This window comes from Macaca thibetana, chromosome 2 (assembly GCF_024542745.1).
Source record: "Macaca thibetana thibetana isolate TM-01 chromosome 2, ASM2454274v1, whole genome shotgun sequence".
Classification (NCBI taxonomy): domain Eukaryota; kingdom Metazoa; phylum Chordata; class Mammalia; order Primates; family Cercopithecidae; genus Macaca; species Macaca thibetana.
Window position 1 is genome coordinate 102,037,161 of NC_065579.1, and position 23,809 is coordinate 102,060,969.

General features: G+C 48.4%; 1 protein-coding gene across 3 annotated transcripts in view; it reads left to right on the plus strand.

Moving 5' to 3' along the window:
- Positions 1-23,809, plus strand: part of DHX30 (DExH-box helicase 30) — a 196,318-nt gene that overhangs the window by 133,414 nt on the left and 39,095 nt on the right. The window contains exons 1-3 of one of the 3 annotated variants that reach the window (XM_050780723.1): positions 10,153-10,359; positions 12,482-12,576; positions 18,742-18,796. The exons of 1 other annotated variant lie outside the window; for it this stretch is intronic. In XM_050780723.1, the coding sequence (XP_050636680.1) occupies positions 18,769-18,796 (28 nt within the window). In that variant the 5' untranslated portion in view covers positions 10,153-10,359; positions 12,482-12,576; positions 18,742-18,768. Of the gene's footprint in view, positions 1-10,152; positions 10,360-12,481; positions 12,577-18,741; positions 18,797-23,809 lie in introns of those variants that run through there. One more of the 3 variants, XM_050780725.1, reaches the window with a different exon arrangement.

Below are 23,809 nucleotides of genomic sequence, written 5' to 3' on the forward strand. Positions count from 1 at the left end.
TACAGGCATGAGCCACCAAGCCTGGCCGGGGAATTTTGTTTATTTTAAGAAGAGACAGGGTTTCACCACGTTGGCCAGGCTGGTCACAAACTCCCAACCTCAGGTGATCCACCCGCCTCGGTCTCCCAAAGTGCTGAGATTACAGGCAGAGAACAGTGGAGTGAGATCCTGTTTCTTTTTTCTTTTTCTTTTTTTTTTTTTGAGAAGAAGTCTTGCTCTGTTGCCCAGGCTGGAGTGCAATGGCACGATCTCGGCTCACCGCAACCTCCACCTCCTGGGTTCAAGCGATTCTCCTCTCTCAGCCTCCCGAGTAGCTGGGATAACAGGGATGCACCACCACGCCCGGCTAATTTTGTATTTTCAGTAGAGACAAGGTTTTTCCATGTTGATCAGGCTGGTCTCGAACTCCTGATCTCAGGTGATCCACCCACCTCAGCCTCCCAAAGTGCTGGGATTACAGGCATGAGCCACCGCGCCTGGCCGAGATCCTGTTTCTAATAAAAAAGAAAAAGAAAAAAAAAATCTGCCAGGCGCAGTGGCTCACATCTGTAATACCAGCACTTTGGGACGCCAAGGCAGGCAGATCACGTGAGGTCGGGAGTTAGAGGGAGTCTCTATGACCAACATAGAGAAACCCCGTCTTTACTAAAAATATAAAATTAACTGGGTGTGGTGGCACAGGCCTGTAATTCCAGCTACTCGGGAGGCTGAGGCAGGAGAATCGCTTGAACACTGGAGGTGGAGGTTGCGGTGAGCCAAGATAGTGCCATTGCACTCTAGCCTGGACAACAAGAGTGAAACTGTGTCTCAATAAACAAACATGGTGAAACCCCGTCTCTATTAAAAATATAAAAATTAGCCAGGCATGGTGGCATGCACCTGTAGTCCCAGCTACTCAGGAGGCTGAGGCAGAAGAATTGCTTGAACTCGGGACACAGAGGGTGCAGTGAGCCGAGATCATGCCACCGCACTCCAGCCTGGGCGATAGAGTGAGACCCCATCTCAAAAACAAAAAAAAAAAAACACAAACAAAAATTCTGGTCCGGGCTTGGTGGCTCACGCTTGTAATCCCAGCACTTTAGAAGGCCGAGGTGGGCGGATCACAAGGTCAGGAGTTCAAGACCAGCCTGGCCAACATGGTTACCCCATCTCTAATAAAAATACAAAAAATTAGCCGGTGCAGTGGCATGAGCCCATAATCTCAGCAACTTGGGAGGCTGAGGCAAGAGAAGTGCTTGAACCGGGACCCAGGAGGCAGAGGTTGCAGTGAACCAAGATCGCACCACTGCATCCCAACCTGGGATACAGAGTGAGACTCTGTCTCAATAAATAAATACAGAAATAAATAAAATTTAATTTAATTAAAAAAAATACTCCTAAGCGTGGACACCGTGGCTTAGCCTGTAATTCCAGCACTTTGGGAGGCTGGGGCGGGTGGATCACCTGAGGTCAGGAGTCTTAAGACCAGCCTGTCTACCATGGTGAAACCTTGTCTCTACTAAAAATACAAGATCACGACACTGCATTCCAGCTTGGGCAACAAAGTGAGACTCAGTGTTTAAAAAAAAAAAAAAAAAAGGCAGGGCTCAGTGACTCTTGCCTATAATCCCAGCACTTTGGGAGGCCAAGGCAGGTGAACCACCTGAGGTTGGGAGTTGGAGACGAGCCTGACCAACATGGAGAAACCCCATCTCTACTAAAAATACAAAATTAGCCAGGCACAGTGGTACATGCCTGTAATCCCAGCTACTTGGGAGGCTGAGGCAGGAGAATCGCTTGAACCAGGAGGCGGAGGTTGCAGTGAGCTAAGATCGCGGCACTGCACTCCAGCCTGGGTGACAGGGCGACACTCTCTCAAAAAAAAAAAGACAAAATTTCTGGGTGCAATACATCTCTTTTCAGTTTTACTAATATATATTTTCCAAGATTGAAAATAACTGACTTGGGCCAGGCGCGGTGGTTCACACCTGTAATCCCAGCACTTTGGGAGGCCGAGACAGGCAGATCATGAGGTCAGGAGATGGAGACCATCCTGGCTAACACGGTGAAACCCTGTCTCAACTAAAAATAAAAAATAAAAAATAAAAAAAAAGAAAATTAGCCAGGCATGGTGGCGGGCACCTGCAATTCCAGCTACTCAGGATGCTGAGGCAGGAGAATGGCGTGAACCCGGGAGGCAGAGGTTGCAGTGAGCCAAGATCACGCCACTGCACTCCAGCCTGGGCGACAGACGAGAATCCGTCTCAAAAAAAAAGAAAATAACTGACTTGTAGCCAGGCACAGTGACTCATGCCTATAATCCCAGGACTTTGGGAGGCTGAGGCTGGTGGATCACTTGAGGTCAGGAGTTCGAGATCAGCCTGGCCAATATGGTGAAACCCCGTCTCAACTAAAAATACAAAAATTAGTAAGGTGTTCTGGCAGGCATCGGTAACCCAAGCTACTCAGAAGGCTGAGGCAGGAGAATCGCTTAAACCCAGGAGGTGGAGGTTGCAGTGAGCTGAGATTGTGCCACTGCACTCCAGCCTGGTGATAGAGTAAGACTCCATCTCAAAAAATTAACAAAACAAAATGAAAGAAAATAACTGACTTGTACAAATTGGCCATGACATTAACTAGAGCGTCTATCAGAAATTACTTATCTTATGGCCGGGCGCAGTGGTTCATGCTTGTAATCCCTCCCAAAGTGTTGGGATTACAGGTGTGAACCACCCCACCTGGCCTCTATTCTTTTATCAGTGTTGGTAATTCCAGCTAATCTGGAGGCTGAGGTGGGAGAATCACTTGAACCTGGGAGGCCGAGGTTGCAGTGAGCTAAGATCTCCCCACTGTACTCCACACTCCAGCCTGGGCAACAGAGTGAGATACCATCTCAAAATAATGATAATAATAAATTACTAATTTTATAACAAAGTGTTTAATGCATACCCAAAAATGTGATGCTCCATTACCCAAATTCCCTTATCTTTGCAGTTGAAAGCCAAAAAAGTAACCCCAGGGTTTGAAAGAAGTCCATAAATAAATGATATATATTCCTATTTTAATGTTGCAGTAACAACTTAAAATATTGGCACAAAGGATGGGGATAAGATACAAATTTACCCGAAAGAATTTATTGGCCAGGCGAGGTGGCTCACGCCTGTAATCCCAGCACTTTGGGAGGCCGAGACGGCGGATCACGAGGTCAGGAGGTCGAGACCATCCTGGCTAACACGGTGAAACCCCGTCTCTAAAAAAAAAAAAAAAAAAAAAAAAACAAAAGAACTAGCCGGGTGAGGTGGCGGGTGCCTGTAGTCCCAGCTACTCAGGAGGCTGAGGCAGGAGAATGGCGTAAATCCGGGAGGCGGAACTTGCAGTGAGCCTAGATCCGGCCACTGCACTCCAGCCTGGGTGACAGAGCGAGACTCCATCTCAAAAAAAAAACAAAAAACAAAAAACAAAAACTAGCTGTGTGTGGTGACGTGCACCTGTAGTCCCAGCTACTTGGGAGGCTGAGGCAGGAGAATTGCTTGAACTCAGGAGGTAGAGGTTGCAGTGAGCTGAGATCACGCCACTGCACTCCAGCCTGGGCGACAGAGTGAGACTCTGACTCAAAAAAAAAAAAAAAGGATTTATCTATTGTTAGGAATTTTGCAATGATATTAAGGATTTACTAGCTTTTGAAGGTATGACATTGGTTTTATGGTTATGATGAATAAATAGGAATCTTGTAGAGATGCACCCTGTTTTTTTTTTTTTTTTTTTTTTTTTTTTTTTTTGAGACGGAGTCTCGCTGTGTCGCCCAGGCTGGAGTGCAGTGGCCGGATCTCAGCTCACTGCAAGCTCTGCCTCCCGGGTTTTTACGCCATTCTCCTGCCTCAGCCTCCCGAGTAGCTGGGACTACAGGCGCCCGCCACCTCGCCCGGCTAGTTTTTTGTATTTTTTAGTAGAGACGGGGTTTCACCGTGTTAGCCAGGATGGTCTCGAACTCCTGACCTCGTGATCCACCCGTCTCGGCCTCCCAAAGTGCTGGGATTACAGGCTTGAGCCACCGCGCCCGGCCAAGATGCACCCTGTTATATTTACAGATGAAGTGGTATGATTTGATTTTTATTTTTTTATTTTTATTTATTTATTTATTTTTTTGAGACGGAGTCTCGCTCTGTCACCCAGGCTGGAGTGCAGTGGCCGGATCTCAGCTCACTGCAAGCTCCTCCTCTCGGGTTCACACCATTCTCCTGCCTCAGCCTCCCGAGTAGCTGGGACTACAGGCACCCGCCACTTCGCCCGGCTAGTTTTTTGTATTTTTTAGTAGAGACGGGGTTTCACCGTATTAGCCAGGATGGTCTCGATCTCCTGACCTCATGATCCACCCATCTCGGCCTCCCAAAGTGCTGGGATTACAGGCTTGAGCCACCGCGCCCGGCTGATTTGATTTTTAAAATCTGGTGCGAATTAGGGCATGAGGACCTATAGATGAAGCAAGGTTAGCCTTCGGTTGATAATCCCTGAAGCTGGGTGATGGCTAATATGGGTGTTCATTATACTGTGAGGAACTGTGAAGATGCAGGTCTGGAATTTTACCCTACTTACAAGCTGTTAGTGAGCCTGCCACTATTTCCTCTATGCTGGTAGAAGTCACAAGACTCCTGGGTCAGAGACAAAACAAAACAAAACCATAATCACAGCAAAAGTAGCAGCCAGGACAGCATGGTAAAACCCATCTCTACAAAAAATACAAAAATTAGCCAGACCTGGTGCGTGCCCATAGTCTCTGCTACTCCGGAGGCTGAGGTGAGAGGATTGCTTAGGCCAGGAGGTCGAGGCTGCAGTGAGCTGAGATCTCATCACTGCATTCCAGCATGGGTGACAGACAGAGACCCTCTTTCAAAAGAAAAAAAAAAAAGCTGGGGGCGGTGACTCATGCCTGTAATCCCAGCACTTTGGGAGACCATGGCAGGCAGATCAGCTGGGGTCAGGAGTTTGAGACTAGCCTGGCCAACATGGTGAAACCCTGTCTCTATTAAAAATACAAAAATTAGCCGGGCATGGTGGCGGGCGCCTGTAATCCCAGCTACTCAGGAGGCTGAAGCAGGAGAATCACTTGAACCTGGGAGGCAGAAGTTGCAGTGAGCTGAGATCGCACCACTGTATTCCAGCCTGGGCGACAGAGGGAGACTCCATCTCAAAAAAAAAAGAAAAAAAAAAAGAAAAAAAAAACCAAACCAGGCTTGGTGGCACCTGCCTGTAGTCCTAGCTATTCTGATGACTGAAGTTGGAGGACCACTTTAGCCCAGGAGCTTGAGGCTGCAGTGAGCTATGATTGCATCACTGCATTCTAGTCTGGGTGATGGAACAAGACACTGTTTCAAAAAATCCAAACAACAAAACAAATAAAACCAACATTTCCTTCATATTTTTCCATGTCTGCACATTTGATCTAACTTGTTCTTTTTTTTTTTTTTTTTTTTTTTTGAGACAGTCTCACTCTGTCACCCAGGCTGGAGTGCAGTGGCGTAATCGATGCTCACTGCAACCTCCGCCTCCTGGGTTCAAGCAATTCTCCTGCCTCAGCCTCCCGAGTAGCTGGGATTACAGGCGCCCACCACCAGGCCCAGCTAATTTTTATATTTTTAGTAGAGACGGGGTTTCACCATGTTGGCCAGGCTGGTCTTGAACTCTTGACCTTAAGTGATCCACCCGCCTCAGCCTCCCAGCGGCGGGATTCCAAGCGTGACGCACCACACCTGTCCTAACTCATTCTTTTTTATTGCTGCATATTATTTCATTAAATTGATGTCATGGACTGAATTGTGTCCTTCAGAATTCATGTACTGAAGCCCTAACCCTCAACTGTAACTGCATTTGGAAATAGGGCCTTTAGAGAGGTAGTTAAGGTTACATGTGGATATAAGGGCAGGCCCCTAGTTAGATAGGACTGTGTCTTTGTAAGTAGGGGAAGAGTCACCAGAGACCCTTCTCTTTGCACACACAGAAAAATAGCCATGTTAAAGACAGAGTAAAAAGGTGGCTGTCTTGCTCTGTCACCCAGGCTGTAGTGCAATGGCGGGATCACAGTTTACTGCAGCCTCCACCCCCTGGGCTCAGGCAATTCTCCCACCTCAGCTTCCTGAGTGGCTGAGACTACAGGTATGTACCACCATGCCTGGATACATTTTTTCAATTTTCTGTATAGATGGGGTCTTACCATTGTTGCCCAGACTGGTCTCGAACTCCTGGGCTCAAGCAATCTGCAGGGCTCAGCCTCCCAAAGCGCTGGGATTACAGGCATGACCTACTGCTCTGGGCAAAAATTTTCTTTCTTTTTTTTTTTTTTGAGATGTAGTCTCACTCTGTTGTCCAGGCTGGAGTGCAGTGTTGTGATGTCGGCTTACTGCAACCTCCACCTCCCAGGTTCCAGTGATTCTCCTGCCTCAGCCTCCCAAGTAGCTGGCATTACAGGAGTGAACCACCTTATTTTTGTATTTTTAGTAGAGTTGGGGTCTCATCTTGTTGGCCAGGCTGGTCTCAAACTCCTGACCTCAGGTGATCCACCCACCTCGGCCTCCCAAAGTGCTGAGATTACAGGTGTGAGCTACTGCGTCTGACCTTTTTTTTTTTTTTGAGACAGGGTCTCACTCTGTCACCCAGTCTGGAGTGCGGTGGTGTGACCTTGGCTCACTGCAACCTCAATCTCTTGGGTTCAATTGATCCTCCCAACTTTTTTTTTTCTTTTTTCTTTTTTTGAGACGGAGTCTTGCTCTGTTGCCCAGGCTGGAGTGCAGTGGTGTGATCTCGGCTCACTGCAAACTCCACCTCACAGGTTCAAGCAATTCTCCTGCCTCAGCCTCCTGAACAGCTGGGATTACAGGTATGTGCCACCACACCCGGCTAATTTTTGTATTTTAGTAGAGACGAGGTTTCACCATGTTTGTTGGTCAGGCTGGTCTCGAACTCCTGACCCCTGCCTTGGCTTCCCAAAGTGCTGGGATTACAGGCATGAGCCACCATGCTTGGCCGATCCTCCCATGTTATCCTCCTGAGCAGATGGGACTACAGGCACATGTCACCTAACCCAGCTAAGTTTAGTATTTTTGCAGAGAGGAGTCTCACTTTGTTGCCCAGGCTGATGTCAAATTCCTGGGCTCAATTGACCTGCCCATCTCAGCCTCCTGAAGGACTGGGATTTCAAGCTTGAGCCACTGCGCCTGTGGGAGATACATCTATTCAAGTATTTTGCCCCCTCAGCTCACCGCAACCTCCTCCTCTTAGGTTCAATCGATTCTCCTGCCTCAGCCTCCCGAATAGCTGGGATTACAGGCATGTGCCACCACGCCCGATTAATTGGGAATTTTTAGTAGAGACAGGGTTTCTCCATGTTGGTCAGGCTGGTCCTGAACTCCCGACCTCAGGTGATCCGCCTGCCTGGGCCTCCCAAAGTGCTGGGATTACAGGCGTGAGCCACCACACCTGGCCTTAGGTCTTGATTTATTTGTGGCTGGGTGTAGTGGGTCACACCTGTAATCTCAGGATTTTGGGAGGCTGAAGTGATAGATCACTTGAGGCCAGGAGTTTGAATCAGCCTGGGGTATCATAGTGAGACCCTTTCTCCAGAAAAAATGAAAAAATATCTGGGTGTGGTGGCACGTGCCTGTAGTCCCAGCTACTTGGGAAATTGAGGAGGGAGGATTAATTGAGCCTGGGAGGTTAAGGCTGTGATAAGCCACAATGATGTCACTGCACTCCAGCCTGGGTGACAGAGTGAGACCCCGTCTCAAAAAAAAAAAAAAAAAAGATATTTGCATGTTCTCTACCAGACTATAACTATCTCTCTACCAGACTATAACCTTCTTTGGAGCAGGGATCACGACTTTATCACTTAACTTTCCCAACAACATTGCAAACATAATCTGAGTGAAGCTGAATCTATCATCTTTTCCAACTCCTGTGTCCCTTAATTATGTTAATAGTGCATAATCCTTTCTGTCACTATGGTACAGATCTCAAAGTCATCTCTCCACACACTCGTGGCCTGGGCTCAGCCTGCTGCTCAACAGTCACCCCCTCATTTTTTTCTTTCTTGCCTTTCTCACTATTGAGTATAGCTGAATCCTTCATTCTCTCTCGGGACCTAATTAGCATGTTAGTTTCTATTTTCCCAGCTGATTCAACCCTTTCACTTCCAGAGGAAGCTTTCTAAAGTACAGTATTGGACAAGCGTGGTGGCTCACGCTTGTAATCCCAACACTTTGGGAGGCTGAAGTGTGCTGACCACTTGAGGCCAGGAGTTCGAGGCCAGCCTGGCCAACATGGTGAAACTATCTCTAGTAAAAATACAAAAGTGAGCTGGGCGTGTTGGTGCACACCTGTAATTCCAGCTACTTGGGAGGCTGAGGCAGGATAATTGCTTGAACCTGGGAGGTGGAGGGTGCAGTGAGCCGCAATCACGCCACTGACTCCAGCCTGGGTGATGGAGTAGAGACTGTCTCAACAACAACAAAAAAGTGTAGTATTTTAGTCTCCTAATAATTTTTTAAAATGTCTTACAAAAAAAATTAAAAATTCCTTAGTATGGTACTCCCCAACAGTTTTTCAGTTCTATTTCCTGTAAAGCTTGCACACACATCCCAACCCTCTGGTCACACTGAACTACTGAATATTCCTAGGATTTGCCCCTTGTTCCACTCCGACATCTTTGTTCACGCTTCTTTCATTTTGCCATTCAGGAGTAACCACTCCTTTCTCTGAACTCTTGGAGCACCAGATACCTCCTTTCCAGCATTTACCACTTTCCATTTCCTTCACACAATGTTGTCATCTTCTCTACTAGGCCCTAAGTCCCTTGAGGCAGGGCCTTTGTATCCTCCACACCAGCTTAGCAACTGATACACAGAGCACTCAGATGTCCGTGCAGGGATCTCTCCATTCCCCACACAACAAAGCACCATGCCCTGTTCAGATGCACTAATTATTTGAATGAATAAATGATGTTCCACCCAGACATCCCGGTCTTCTAGACAATGTAGAGAGAAAGAAAAGAGATGTTATGTTGAATTGTTTGCACACAAAAGTGACGGGATATGGCACTAATTCTTCATACAGCCTCAAAGGCCACATCCTTTTTTTTTTTTTTTAAGTTTCACTCTTGTCGCCCAGGCTGGGATTCAATGGAACAATCTCCGCTCACTGCAACCTCCGCCTCCCGGGTTCAAGTGATTCTCCTGCTTCAGCCTACCGAAGTAGCTGGGATTATATGCGCCCGCCGCCACGCCCAGCTAATTTTTTTGCATTTTTAGTTGAGACGGGGTTTCACGACATTGGCCAGGTTGGTTTTCAACTCCTGACCTCAGGTGATCCACCCGTCTTGGCCTCCCAAAATGTTGGGATTACAGGCGTGAGGCACCGCGCCGGCCCAAAGGCCACATCTTAAAACCATACTCTGTAAAATCCTGACCCAGTTTCAGAGCTGCGGCACTGCGTTGTTTCCTTTTGAAGTTGAATTCCACTGAACCTATACTTGAACCTTATCTAGAGGACTACAGCGTATAATTGGGACAATCCCCTTTCTCATTCCTAAGAAGTGATGTGGCCGGGCGGGACCTCCAGATTTTCAGCAACTATGACTGGCACTCTCCTCGCGACCAGCAAGTGCCACCTTGTCCTTTGCCTAACGTTGTACAATTTACGAAATAAACAAACCAACAGGTTGATTTCATCTTCCCAGCAACCTGGGGAGACAAGACAAAAAAGGTCACCTCCCTAAAAAAACAGAAGATTAGAGGGGAGATGGGGAAGAGAGGAGGCGTGGCTACGAGCTGTGGCGGGGAAGGCGGGTGGAATCCCGGAGCCCGAGGTGGAAACCGTTCCTGGCTCAGCCAAGACCCGGGTTGTTCGCACCAGGAGGCGCCGCTGGCGCGCAGAGGGCACGAAGACCCTCCCCGCTCTCACACTGCAGGCAGCTAAGTCGCCGAGGAAGGTGGCAGCTTGACGCCGGACCCCGCCACCCCGAGCCGCTCGCTCTGCCACCACAGAGCAGCCGGCGCCAGCCCGTCCCCTTCGCGACTCCGCCGGAAGTCCCGCCTGCACCGCCGCCTCGCCCCGTTGGGCCGGGTACCGGGGCATCCCGGGTGCCGGGTGCCTCGAGCGGCCACGACGAGCCTCAGATGGCACCAGGCTCGAAGCCCGCCGAGGAGCGGTGCCGCGCGCGGCAGGCGAGTGCCGTGACCCCGGGAGGGGAGAGTCGGAACGGCGGCGGGACTTCCGCCACGGGACCCGGAAGGGGCCGCGCCGCCGCTGCTGGGAGTTGTAGTCCGGCCGTGGTTGGGGGAGCCGCGGCTCATGCGCGGTGCACCGAGGCTTGTTTCACATCTGTAACAACAGGTGAATTGGGCTTTTTATTCTCCCCTTTCGTGCCCTCTTGAGGATCCTGCCGCGGCCGGGGGTGGTCGTCGCGAGGAGGGGGCCCGGTCCTACCGCCGGCCTGGCGGAGAGTGGGGCGGAGACGCCGGCGGGCCCGAGGAGCAGGCCGGGCATCCTAGGCCTGCCCGGGAAGCCGGCCCGGCCGATCCGTGGGCAGCCAGGCCTCGGCCTGCCGTTGCCATGGAGCCCGGGCGGGGGCGGGGGCCAGACCGGTCCGCCGGGGCGGGCCTCGCAGCCAGGGGCTCCGCGGAGGCCGCGGGAGAGGCCGCTTCATTGGCGCAACGACGCCTTCGCCTCAGGGGATGCTCCGTTTCCCCAGGCAGGGCCTGGAGGAAGCCTCCTGAGTGCCCCGAGACCTTTGTCTACTTCTCCTCCTTCCCGGTGCTGCCCAGACCGTTCGTCCAGAGGGAGGCCCCGTGCCTTCTGGCCCCCCTAGTTTGCCCCCTTTTGCACCGACTATGTCACTGGGGGAGGCCAAGGGGTGAGGTATTCTTTGTTTGCTGGTGGTAACTTGCCCCATTTAGCAGGGGAAGACCAAATGCATGTTGGGTCCTTTGTTTGCAGTGAACTGGAGTCCCAGGGGTCCTCAGAACCCCTAAGCCAGGGGTATGGCATATCTATCTGGTCGTTGTGTAGCAACATTGGTCACTTGAATTGTGATTTTTCAAGGCAGAGGCTGTTTCACTTTACAACCCCACTCCATGGGGGTTTGCCATACACTAAGGTAGACTGCAGAAGGCCACTTACAGGCTTTCAACCTGGTTTTGGTTGCAGCTTACTGGCCAGAGTGAAATGAGACGTTGGTGATTTTCCTTGAAGTTTCTTGCAAGGCGGTAACCCCACTGTCATTGTGGGTCTCGACTACATCTTGTAATTTACACTTAAATCTTAGAGATTTAAGGCGATGTGCAGAAACGACATCCTTTGCTGCGTTTTCTACCTGTGTTGGCTCTTTATCCCTAAAAGATAGTTGCTCTTCAAGTGTTTTCATTTATGTAGCTGTGATACAAAGTTTTATTAAGGCCAGGTGTCTCACGCCTGTAATCCCAGCACTTTGGGAGGCCGAGGCAGGTGGCTCATCTGAGGTCAGAAGTTTGAGACCAGCCAGGCCAACATGGCTAGACATCGTCTCTACTAAAAATACAAAAATTAGCCGGTCATGGTGGCGTGCCCCTGTAACCCTAGCTACTTGGGAGGCTGAGGCAAAAGAATTGCTTGAACCCAGGAGGCAGAGGTTGCAGTGAGCCAAGATCGCGCCATTGCACTCCAGCCTGGGCAACAAGAGCGAAGCTCCGTCTCAAAACAAAACAAAACAAAACAAAAACCACATGCAAGTTTTATTAGCTGTTGGACCTTTCTTGCCCCCTTCAGCCTTTGAAGATAACAGTATAATATGTCTCAAGGAATGGACCATAGTACATTTAGGCAACAGCATGATATCCTGGAAATAAGAAAAGTAGCCTAGTATATAAGCAAGGAGGGTTTTGGAGTCAGCATGCTTCAATGCTGATTTCCATCTGCCCTGAGGCAGCTATGGGATCTTGGGCAGATTGTGTAACCTGCGCTTCAGTTTTCTTCTCTGGAAAGATAATTCCTACCTCACTGGATAGTTGCCTGGATTAAATGGGATAAAGTCTATGGAAGTATGTTACGAACTGTAAAAATGCTGTTCAACTTTGGGTTATTGTTATTTTCCCAATCTTGAAGAGTGTTATAGCTTCTTTGTGTTAGATTATCATAACTATTATGGGATTAGAACTCAAAACGGAAGTAGGTTTTGCTCTGGGCTTGCAGAAAATGGTTTTCAGGCTTACAAGGCTTTCTTTACCTTGACATCTTCTTAGATGATGTCAGAAGACTTCAGCACTTCTACAGGTGCTGGTGTAGGACAGCTCACAATTTAATAGGCCTTGAATGGGTCATGGCAAGTCCTGATTTGTAAGGCCATTCTGTCCAGTATGTGCCCATCATGCCACTAACAAAATTTGTCCTTGTTAGAGCTAGTAAATGAATTTTAATGGTCGGAGCAACTTTCTTTCCCTGTGGGCCCCCCACTGTATTGACCCAGCGTTGTACTTCCCAGGAGGAGGCCCAGCCTCGTGATGAGGAATAGCAAGGAGAGAATTCAGCTCCAGTTCAAAAGCCTACAAAATCTGAGACTGTCATTGCTTTTATAAGGTAAGTTGATTTAGCCATGCACAGAGCAGTGGTAGATCTCATGCTCAGACGTACTGTAAAACAAGAGGCATGTGTTAAACCTATTTCTGACCATTTTGGAAGAAAGATATCATTTATTTTATTTTATTTTTGAGACAGAGTTTCGTTTTGTCCCCCAGGCTGGAGTGCAGTGGCACGATCTTGGCTCACTGCAACCTCCTCCTCCCACCTTCAGGCCATTCTCCTGTCTCAGCCTCCCAAGTCGCTGAGATTACAGGCGCCTGTCACCATGCCCAACTGATTTTTTTTGTTTTTAGTAGAGACGGGGTTTCACCATGTTGGCCAGGCTGGTCTCGAACCCTGACGTCAAGTGATCAGCCTGCCTCAGCCTCCCAAAGTGCTGGGATCACCAGTGTGAGCCACTGTGCGCAGCCAGAAGGGTATCATTTTTAATTAGTCTTTGTGGAGTCTCTGTCCTGGAACCATCCCCTAGTGTCTCTACCTGGGGTTAAATTGTATTTCATTATGCAGGAAATCTTGGTATAATAGCATTTTACTTATCTGTAAATTACTTAAGAGAGACATTGAACTTCAAAGATTTTTTGTTTTTGAGACAGAGTCTTGCTCTGTCGCCCAGGCTGGAGTGCAGTGGTGCAATCTCAGCTCACTGCAATCTCCACCTCCTTGGTTCAAGCAATTCTCCTGCCTCAGCCTCATGCCACCAAGCCCGGCTACCTTTTTTGTATTTTTTTTTCTGAGATGGAGTCTCATTCTGTTTCCCAGGTTGGAGTGCAATGGTGCGATCTTGGCTCACTGCAACCTCTGCCTCCTGGGTTCAAGAGATTCTCCTGCCTCAGCCTCCTGAGTAGCTGGGATTACAGGCATGCACCACCATGCCTGGCTTATTTTTGTATTTTTAGTAGAGAAAGGTTTTTTGTTTTTTTTTTTTTTGAGATGGAGTCTCACTCTGTCGCCCAGGCTGGAGTGCAGTGGTGCGATCTCAGCTCACTACAAGATCCGCCTCCTGGGTTCACGCCATTCTGCTGCCTCAGCCTCCCGAGCAGCTGGGACTACAGGCGCCTGCCACCATGCCTGGCTAATTTTTTTTTTTTTTTTTTTGTATTTTTAGTAGAGATGGTGTTTCACCATGTTAGCCAGGATGGTCTCGATCTCCTGATCTTGTGATCCACCCGCCTTGGCCTCCCAAAGTGCTGGGATTACAGGCGTGAGCCACTGCGCCCAGCCGAGATGGGGTTTCACCATTTTGGTCAGGCTGATCTCAAACTCCTGACCTCATGATCCGCCTGCCTCGGACTCCCAAAGTGCTGGGATTACAGGTGTGAACCACGGCGCTCAGGCACGCCTGGCCAATTTTTTTTTTCCCTGAGACGGAGTCTCACTCTGTCACCCAGGCTGGAGTACAGTAGCGCAATCTTGGCTCACTGCAACCTCTGCCTCCCGGGTTCAAGCAATTCTTCTGCCTCAGCCTCCTGAGTAGCTGGGACTATAGGCATGCACCACTATGCCTGGCTAATTTTTTGTATTTTTAGTGGAGACGGGGTTTTACCATGTTGGCCATGCTGGTCTCGAACTTCTGACTTCGTGATCCGCCTGCCCCGGCCTCCCAAAGTGCTGGGATTACAGGCGTGAGCCACTGCGCTCAGGCTCGCCTGGCCAATGTTTTTTTGTATTTTTAGCAGAGGCAGGATTTCAGCATCTTGGCCAGAATGGTCTCGAACTCCTGACCTCAGGCAATCTGTCTGCCTCAGCCTCCCAAAGCAATGGGATTACAGGCATGAGCCACCAAGCCTGGCCCACTACAAAGGTTTTTAACATTACTGCATTATGGTCGGGCGCAGTGACTCAGGCCTGTAATCCCAGCACTTTGGGAGGCTGAGGTGGGCAGATCACAAGGTCAGGAGTTGAAGTCCAGCCTGGCCAACATGGCAAAACACTGTCTCTACCAAAAATACAGAAATTAGCCAGGCGTGGTTGCGGGGGCCTGTAATCCCAGCTACTTGGGAGACTGAGTCAGTACTATCACTTGAACCCGGGAGGCGGAAGTTGTAGTGAGCAGAGATCATGCCATTGCACTCCAGCCTGGGCGATGGAAGCAAGACTGTGTCTCAAAACAAAACAAAACAAAAAAACCATTACTGACTGCATTACAAGGAAGACAGCTTTCTTTTGGATCTCTATGAAATGTTCTAGAGCTCTGTAAATTATCTCTAAAAGATCCTATCTTGATTCTCATAGTATCATATTTTAGATTAGTACAGTACATGAGCCTAAATTGACAATATTTGGGCTAGAGGATTAGGGACTTTTAAAAAGCAAAACTGGCCGGCCACGGTGACTCAAGCCTGTAATCCCAGCACTTTGGGAGGCCAAGGCAGGCGGATCATGAAGCCAAGAGTTCGAGACCATCCTGGCCAACATGGTAAGAGCCCCTCTCTGCTAAAAATACAAAAAAAAATTAGCTGTGCACCTGTAGTCCCAGCCACTTAGGAGGCTGAAGCAGAAGAATAGCTTCAACCTGGGAGGTGGAGGTTGCAGTGAGCTGGTATTATGCCATTGCACTCCAGCCTGGTGACAGAGCGAGACTCCATCTCAGGGGAAAAAAAAAAAAAAAAAAAAGCAAAATCAAGAGTCTATTTGCAAGCAAATTAACTTACAAATTTTTTTTTAGAGACAGGGTCTCACTGTGTTGCCTAGGCTGGTCTTGAACTCCTGGCCTCAAGCGATCCTTCAGCTAGGTGCCCCAAAGTGCTGGGATTATAGGCATGATCCACCACACCTAGCCATTAAATTTTGCTGCTTTTTTTTTTTCTTTTGAGACAGAGTTTCACTCTTGTTGCCCAGGCTGGAGTGCAATGGCGCAATCTCATCTCACTGCAACCTCTGTCTCTTGGGTTCAAGCGATTCTCCTGCCTCAGCCTCCCGAGTAGCTAATTTTGTCTGGCTAATTTTGTATTTTTAGTAGGGACGGGGTTTCTCCATATTGGTCAGGCTGGTCTCAAACTCCCGACCTCAGGGGATCTGCCCGCCTCGGCCTCCCAAAGTGCTGGGATTACAGGCATGAGCCACTGCACCCGGCTTGCTTTTTGTTTTTTTTAAGAGAGACAGGGTCTTGCTTTGTCACCCAGACTGGAGTGCAGTGGCGTGATCACAGCTCACTATAAACCTCAAAATCCTGGGTAAAGTGATCCTCCTGCCTCAGCCTCCTGAATAGCTAAGACTACAAGCATGTACCACCACACCTGGCTAATTCTGAAAATTTTTTTAAGAAATGGGGTCTCACTGTGTTTCCCAGGCTGGTGTTGAACTCCTGGTCTCAAGTGCTCCTCTCATCTCAGCCTCTCAAAGTGCTGGGATTACAGGTGTGAACCACGGTGCCTAGCCAGTTTACCATTTCTTAGCAATAGAGTATTGTTTCTTTTTTATTTTATTTTATTTTATTATTTTATTTTATTTTATTTTATTTTTTTTTTGAGATGGAGTCTTGCTCTGTTGACCGGGCTGGAGTGCAGTGGCCGAATCTCTGCTCACTGCAAGCTCCGCCTCCCGGGTTCAAGCCATTCTCCTGCCTCAGCCTCCCGAGTAGCTGGGACTACAGGCGCCCGCCACCTCACCCGGCTAGTTTTTTGTATTTTTTAGTAGAGACGGGGTTTCACCGTGTTAGCCAGGATGGTCTCGATCTCCTGACCTCGTGATCCGCCCGTCTCGGCCTCCCAAAGTGCTGGGATTACAGGCTTGAGCCACCGTGCCCGGCCTCTTTTTTATTTTATTTTATTTTATTTTTTATTTATTTATTTATTTTTTGAGACGGAGTCTCGTCCTGTCGCTCAGGCTGGAGTGCAGTGGCACGATCTTGGCTCACTGCAAGATCCGCCTCCTGGTTTCACACCATTCTCCTGCCTCAGCCTCCCGAGTAGCTGGGGCTACAGGCGCCGCCACCATGCCCGGCTAATTTTTTGTATTTTTAGTACAGGCGGGGTTTCACTGTGTTAGTCATGATGGTCTCAGTCTCCTGACCTTGTGATCCGCCTGCCTCGGCCTCCCAAAGTGCTGAAATTACAGGCATGAGCCACCGCACCCGGCCTCTTTTTTATTTTTTATTTTTATTTTTTTGAGATGGAGTCTCGCTCTGTTGCCCAGGCTGGAATGCATTGGCATGATCTTGGCTCACTGCAACCTCTGCTTCCCGGGTTCAAGTGATTCTCCTGCCTCAGCCCCCTGGGTAGCTGGGATTACAGGCGTGCACCACCACAGCTGGCTAATTTTTGTATTTTTATTGGAGACGAGGTTTCCTCATTTTGGCCAGACTGGTCTCGAACTTCTGACCTCAGGGTGATCTGCTTATCTTGGCCTCCCGAAGTGCCTGAAGTGCTGGGATTATAGGCATGAGCCACCGCACCCAGCCGAGTTTTTTTTTTTGAGACAGTCTCACTCTCATTGCCCAGGCTGCAGTGCAATGGTGCAATCTTGGCTCACTGCAGCCTCTGCCTCCCGGGTTCAAGTGATTCTCCTGCCCCAGTCTCCCAAGTAGCTGAGACTACAGGCACCTGTCACCATGCCTGGCTATTATTTTTTTAGTAGAGACGGAGTTTTACCACGTTAGTCAGGGAGTATTGTTTTTTAAGTAATAATCACTTAAAATGTTTTAGATTTTATAATATTCTGGTTTTCTTTTAAATTAGAATGTCAAATTACATACTTTTTATTTTCATTTGGATAGAAGGTATCTATAGAATGTAACTTCCTAAAGTAAATTTTATCATTGTTGATATTGTATTGAAGTATTGAAGATTTTCTCTCTACCATATCCTATGGGCTGAAATTTCCAGCATCCCTGGGGGAGCGGAGGCCATCAGGGCAGACCTGCTATGGACCCGAAAGATTCCGCCCCAGGTCAGCCCTCCACTCCCCACCTCCCCACAATTTGAGAATGAGAGGGAATAGCAGTCAGGAGCAGGAGTATTGGCCCCAGTAGACTCCAAGCAATTTTGGACATGATTCTGATTTGCTAAACACTGTGTAGATGTTTTTAAACAAAGTTCACTTAAGGTTACTGCACTAATCCAGGAGTACTGGATTATAAAAACATCTATAAATCTGAGTTTGAGTATTTTTTTTTTTTTTTTTGTTTGAGATGGAGTCTCGCTCTGTCGCCCAGGCTGGAGTGCAGTGGCCGGATCTCAGCTCACTGCAAGCTCCGCCTCCTGGGTTCACGCCATTCTCCTGCCTCAGCCTCCCGAGTAGCTGGGACTACAGGCGCCCACCACCTCACCCGGCTATTTTTTTGTATTTTTTTAGTAGAGACGGGGTTTCACCGTGTTAGCCAGGATGGTCTCGATCTCCTGACCTTGTGATCCACCCGTTTCGGCCTCCCAAAGTGCTGGGATTACAGGCTTGAGCCACCACGCCCAGCCAAGTTTGAGTATTTTTAAAAACAAAATTGTTAAACCAGAGGTGTTGCTTTTTTTCTTGTCATCTCTAAGTATAGTCCTCAGTTAAATATGCTAATAAGCAAAATGCACCAAAACTTTTGGCTAATAGTTGTGCTTTAACTTAATATTTGTTATTTCATAGAAACTCTGTTAGGAAAAGCTTTTTATTCTGAATCACTGTACAGTTATTCTTTGATAATGTCAGTCAAATCTTATTTTTAGGGGCTTGACTAGGTTTTATGAAAGCCCAGTAAGCCATTTGCCCATAAGGCAGTCATCAGTCCTATTTCCTGATGCCACGTGACAGAAGGGGTCCATGTAGAATTTAGTTTATTCCTGGAAGTCCCAAGGAAACTTGCAGGTCTTATGATGAACTAGGAAGGAAACCTGCAAGTATTATGATGAACTGGGAAGGAAACCTGCAAGTATTATGATGAACTGGGAAGGAAACCTGCAAGTATTGTGATGAACTAGGTAGAACTACGTGTCTCTCATGATGAAATGCATCCCCCTCTGTTTAACAGGATGTGGGGAGTTTTCAGAAGCAAAGACAATTACTCTGGAGTGGAGCCGGCCTTCCAGTCCTCACGACTGGGGAGCAGCAGTTGGTGCTCATTAGTGAAGAGTTTCTTTTTTTTCAATTTCTGGACAGTGCTCTCCATGTTACTGAAGTCTTCTTTGTGGGTTGCTGGACCAGGAATATTAACTATTGCCTCTTGGCCCTCCTTGTTCTCAGGATTCCAGCTTTCCCTCCTGGCCAGAAATGTTCAGCCTGGACTCATTCAGAAAAGGTAAGACTGCAACTGTGCTTGCAACCTCATGCCCTTCCTTATTGGGATGGGCAGCTCTGAGGACTGTGAAAGTCTCTCCCCAGTGTGTCGTTCTTGCACGTTTCTTTGGGTGGTTTTCCAAAGTCCTTTCCTATAGCCTTCCTCTTGCATGGTGCTTATAATCTGTGCCAACTCTTGCCCTGGCCTTTGTGTATATTTGCCATGCTTCCTCCCAGTGCCCTCCTCTGCGTTCTCCCTGCTTGTTAAAATCCTATTTTTTTTTTTTTTTTTTTGAGTTGGAGTCTCTGTCGCCCAGGCTGGAGTGCAGTGGCGCGATCTCTGCTCAATGCAACCTCCGCCCTCCTGGGTTGAAGCAATTCTCCTGCCTCAGTCTCCATTGTAGCTGGGATTACAGGCACCAGCCACCAAGCTCGGCTAATTCTTTTTCATTTTTAGTTGAGACGGGGTTTCACCATGTTGGCCAGGCTGGTCTTGAACTGTTGACCTCAAGTGATCCACCCACCTCGGCCTCCCAAAGTTGTGGGATTACAGGCGTGAGCCACCGTGCCTGGCCTCTAAAATCCTATTTTTCTAGGCTAGTATTTTATACCATCTCCTTCATGAAGATGTTGACCAAATGCAGTCTTTCTCCAACCTTCCTCAGTACCATACCTGTTAGTTCTCATGGTTAGTCTATTCTGAATTAATCATTGTGTCACTAGATTGGAAGCTCCCTGCAGCCAGGGCCTGTTGTGCTCTTTTATCATGCCTAGCATCTGGCCAGCATTTCGCACATAGTAGACCTCAGTAAACACTGGTGGAAGTGGATTGAATCTGTATTAGGCTATTCTTGCATTGGTAGGAAAAAATACCTGAGACTGGGTAATTTATAAGAAAAGAGGTTTAATTGGCTCACATTTCTGCAGGGTGTATAGGAGGCATGCTGCTGGCATCTGCTTGGCTTCTGGGGAGGACTCAGGAAGCTTTTACTCAGGGGTAGAAGGTGAAGCGGGAACAGGCATGTCACATGGCAAAAATCAGGATCCAGAGAGAGAGTTGGGGAGGTGCCACACAATTTAAACAATATCGGCTGGGTGTGGTGATTCATGCCTGTAATCCCAGCACTTTGGGAGGCCAAGGTGGGTGGATTGCCTGAGCTCAGGAGTTTGAGACCAGCCTGGGCAACTAGGTGAAACCCCATCTCTACTAAGATACAAACAATTATCCAGGTGTGGCAGTGTGCGCCTGTAGTCCCAGCTACTCGGGAGGCTGAGGCAGGAGAACAGCTTGAACCCGGGAGACAGAGGTTGCAGTGAGCCGAGATTGCACCACTGCACTCCAGCCTGGGCGACAGAGCAAGACTCCATCTCAAAAAAGAAAAAAAAAAAAAAAAAATTAGCTGGGCGTAGTGGCCTGTAATCCCAGCTACTCGGGAGGCTGAGGCAGGAGAATCGCTTGAACCTGGGAGACGGGTTGCAGTGAGCTGAGATTGTGCCATTGCACTCCAGCCTGGGCAACAAGAGCGAGATGCCATCTCAAAAATAAATAAATAGGCTGGGCGTGGTGGCTCAAGCCTGTAATCCCAGCACTTTGGGAGGCCGAGATGGGCGGATCACGAGGTCAGGAGATCGAGACCATCCTGGCTAACACGGTGAAACGCCGTCTCTACTAAAAAATACAAAAAAACTAGCCGGGCGAGGTGGCGGGCACCTGTAGTCCCAGCTACTTGGGAGGCTGAGGCAGGAGAATGGCATAAACCCGGGAGGCGGAGCTTACAGTGATCTGAGATCCGGCCACTGCACTACAGCCTGGGTGACATGGCGAGACTCCATCTCAAAAAAATAATAAATAAATAAATAAAATAAAATAAACAAGATCTCATGAGAGGCTGGGCATGGTGGCTCACGCCTGTAATCCCAGCACTTTGGGAGGCCAAGGCCGGCAGATCACTTGAGGTCAGGCATTTGAGACCAGCCTGGCCAACATGGTGAGACCCCTGTCTCTACTAAAAATACAGAAAATTAGCCAGGTGTGGTGGTGTGCGCCTATTCCCAGCTACTTGGGAGGCTGAGGCACGAGAATCGCTTGAACCCGGGAGGTGGAGGTTGTAGTGAGTCGAGATCGTGCCACTGCACTCCAGCCTGGGCGACAGGGCAACAATCCATCTCAAAAAAAAAAAAAAGAAGATTTCATGAGAATTTACTCACTATTACAAGGATAGCAGCAAGCCATGAGGGATCCACTCTATGACCCTCCAACAGTGGAGATAACATTTGTTTTTTTTTTTTTTTTTGAGACAGTCTTGCTCTGTTGCCCAGGCTGGAGTGCAGTGGCCGGACCTCAGCTCACTGCAAGCTCCGCCTCCCAGGTTTACGCCATTCTCCTGCCTCAGCCTCCCGAGTTGCTGGGACTACAGGCGCCCACCACCTTGCCTGGCTAGTTTTTTGTATTTTTTATTAGAGACGGGGTTTCACCGTGTTAGCCAGGCTGGTCTCAATCTCCTGACCTTGTGATCCGCCCGTTTCGGCCTCCCAAAGTGCTGGGATTACAGGCTTGAGCCACTGTGCCCGGCCCATTTGTTTTTATTTGTTGTTGTTGTTGAAGTCTCACTCTATTGTTGCCCAGGCTGGCGTGCAGTAGCACGATCTCGGCTCACTGCAACCTCTCTCTGTCTCCCGGGTTCAAGCAATTCTCCTGCCTCAGCCTCCTGGGTAGCTGGGACTACAGGCGTGCGCCACCATGCCCGGATAATTTTTGTATTTTTAGTAGATATGGGGTTTCACCATGTTGGCCAGGCTGGTCTCTAACTCCTGAGCTCAAGTGATTCGCCCGTCTCGGCCTCCCACAGTGTTGGGATTGCAGGTGTGAGCCACCGCTCTCTGCAGGAGATTACATTTCAACATGAGATTTGGGTAGAGACAAATATCCACACTATATCAGAGTCATTCTTACATTAGTGGTCATGGAAACTCTGGCAAGTCTTGAAATTAGTCTCTCCAGCACACACAGTGAGGGGGTTGCGTAGGCAATGGTAGAATTGAGCCATGACAGGGCTGTAGGGTGGAGTTCACGATGTGTTTATAGGAGGTGAAGTAGCTTGTGGGGACTTTAGGAGCCAGATCCTGAGAGCTTTGTATTTCTTAGAAACATGATTTTTCTTCTTCAAGAGACTGAAGAGTAAAAGGCCTGTAGCCCATGTTGAAGCTGATCCTGAGGCTTCTGTCTGAGGATATTTTACAAATAAATGAGAACCATAACAAAATGTCCATAACTGCTGATTAAATAGGTCCTCCTGATTGTGTCTTCTCTCTAAGTTGTGTTCCTCGAGGCCTGGGAAACCCCTGGCCACGTGGTGCCCTGTGTAACCCATTGAATGGGGCCAGAAAGAGGGCTGAATGTACCAGGGCTCAGAGCAGCCTCTCCCTGCCTCCTTGTGTGTCTCCAGCGACTCCATCTGTTTTCATATTGTTTGAAAAAATTAATTTCTGTCATCCTGGGCTTTTTTTTTTTGCTAACTGTGTAAGAAGGAAAAACCTGAACTTGAGATTAGTGTTGGCAGCACATTTTTTTTTTTTAGCTAAAATTAGCACTTTATATTTACTTACTAACCAGTGGGCTTTGTTGTCTACCCACTTGTAAAAGGTCGATGAAAACAGGTTTTCTCATCGTGAGAGTGTCTCTGGATTAATAGTACTGATTTTGTAAAGAGATGGAAAGCTCAATAAAAATCATGACGCTTGGCTGGGCGCGGTGGCTCATGCCTGTAATCCCAGCACTTTGGGAGGCTAAGATGGGCGGACTACCTGACATCCGGAGTTTGAGACCAGCTTGGCCAACATGGTGAAACCCCGTCTCTACTAAAAAAAAAAAAGAAATACAAGAATCAGCTGGGTGTGATGGCAGTCACCTGTAATCCCAGCTACTCAGGAGGCCGAGGCAGAAAATCGCTTGAACCCGGGAGGTGGAGGTGGCAGTGAGCTGAGATCATGCCACTGCACTCCAGCCTAGGTGACAGACTGAGACTCTGTCTCAAAAAAAAAAAAGAAAAAAAAATTTTTTTTTGTCTGGGCGGCATGTCCCATGCCTGTAATCCCAGCACTTTGGGAGGCCGAGACGAGAAGATTGTTTGAGCCAGGAGTTTGGGAGCAGCCTGGACAGCACTGGGAGACCCTGTCTCTCTGTATTTTTAGCAAGGGCCACCTCCTGGGTTCACGCCCTTCTCCTGCCTCAGCCTTCCGAGTAGCTGGGACTATAGGCGCCAGTCACCACGCCTGGCTAATTTTTTGTATTTTTAGTGGAGATGGGGTTTCACCATGTTAGCCAGGATGGTCTCGATCTCCTGACCTCGTGATCCACCTGCCTCAGCCTCCTAAAGTGTTGGGAATACAGGCGTGAACCACCGCGCCTGGCTATTTTTTATATTTTTTTAAGAAATAAAAATAATGATAAAAATATATATATATATTTGGTGGAAACAGGGTCTTCATATGTTTCCCAGGCTGTTCGCAAACTCCTGCCTTCATGTAATCCTCCTGCCTTGGCCTCCCAAAGTGTTGGGACTACAGGTGTGAGCCACTGTGCTTGGCTTGAGCTTTCCTTTTACATGTTTCTTTGTTCTTCATCATGAAATTATGAGCTCCTAGGGTGTCATGAACCTTGAGAGGAAATGTAAGTTGATGTGAAGCTTGAGGTTCTTGAGTTTGACTGACTGGGGTGACTGACTGGGGCTTAAATCTGGTTTTCCCTAATACTAGCAAGGTGTTAGCTTACCTGATCCTGTTTCCTACCCCCTATCTTCAGGACTACAGTGAAGATATTAGAACTGAAATATAGGAAGAGCACCTGGCTGTGGTCTGTGCTCAACCCTTAGTCTTGGGCATGGTATGCCCCTGATAAATACTGTAGCGCTATAGCCTTACCTCAGCATGCAGTGTGCTGTGAGGTTGCATGATTGAGCACCTGTTGTGTAGGAGACACTAGGGTGAAGAGAGCTCTATTTCAGAGATGCTTCTTGGTACTCTGGAGCTTTTAGCC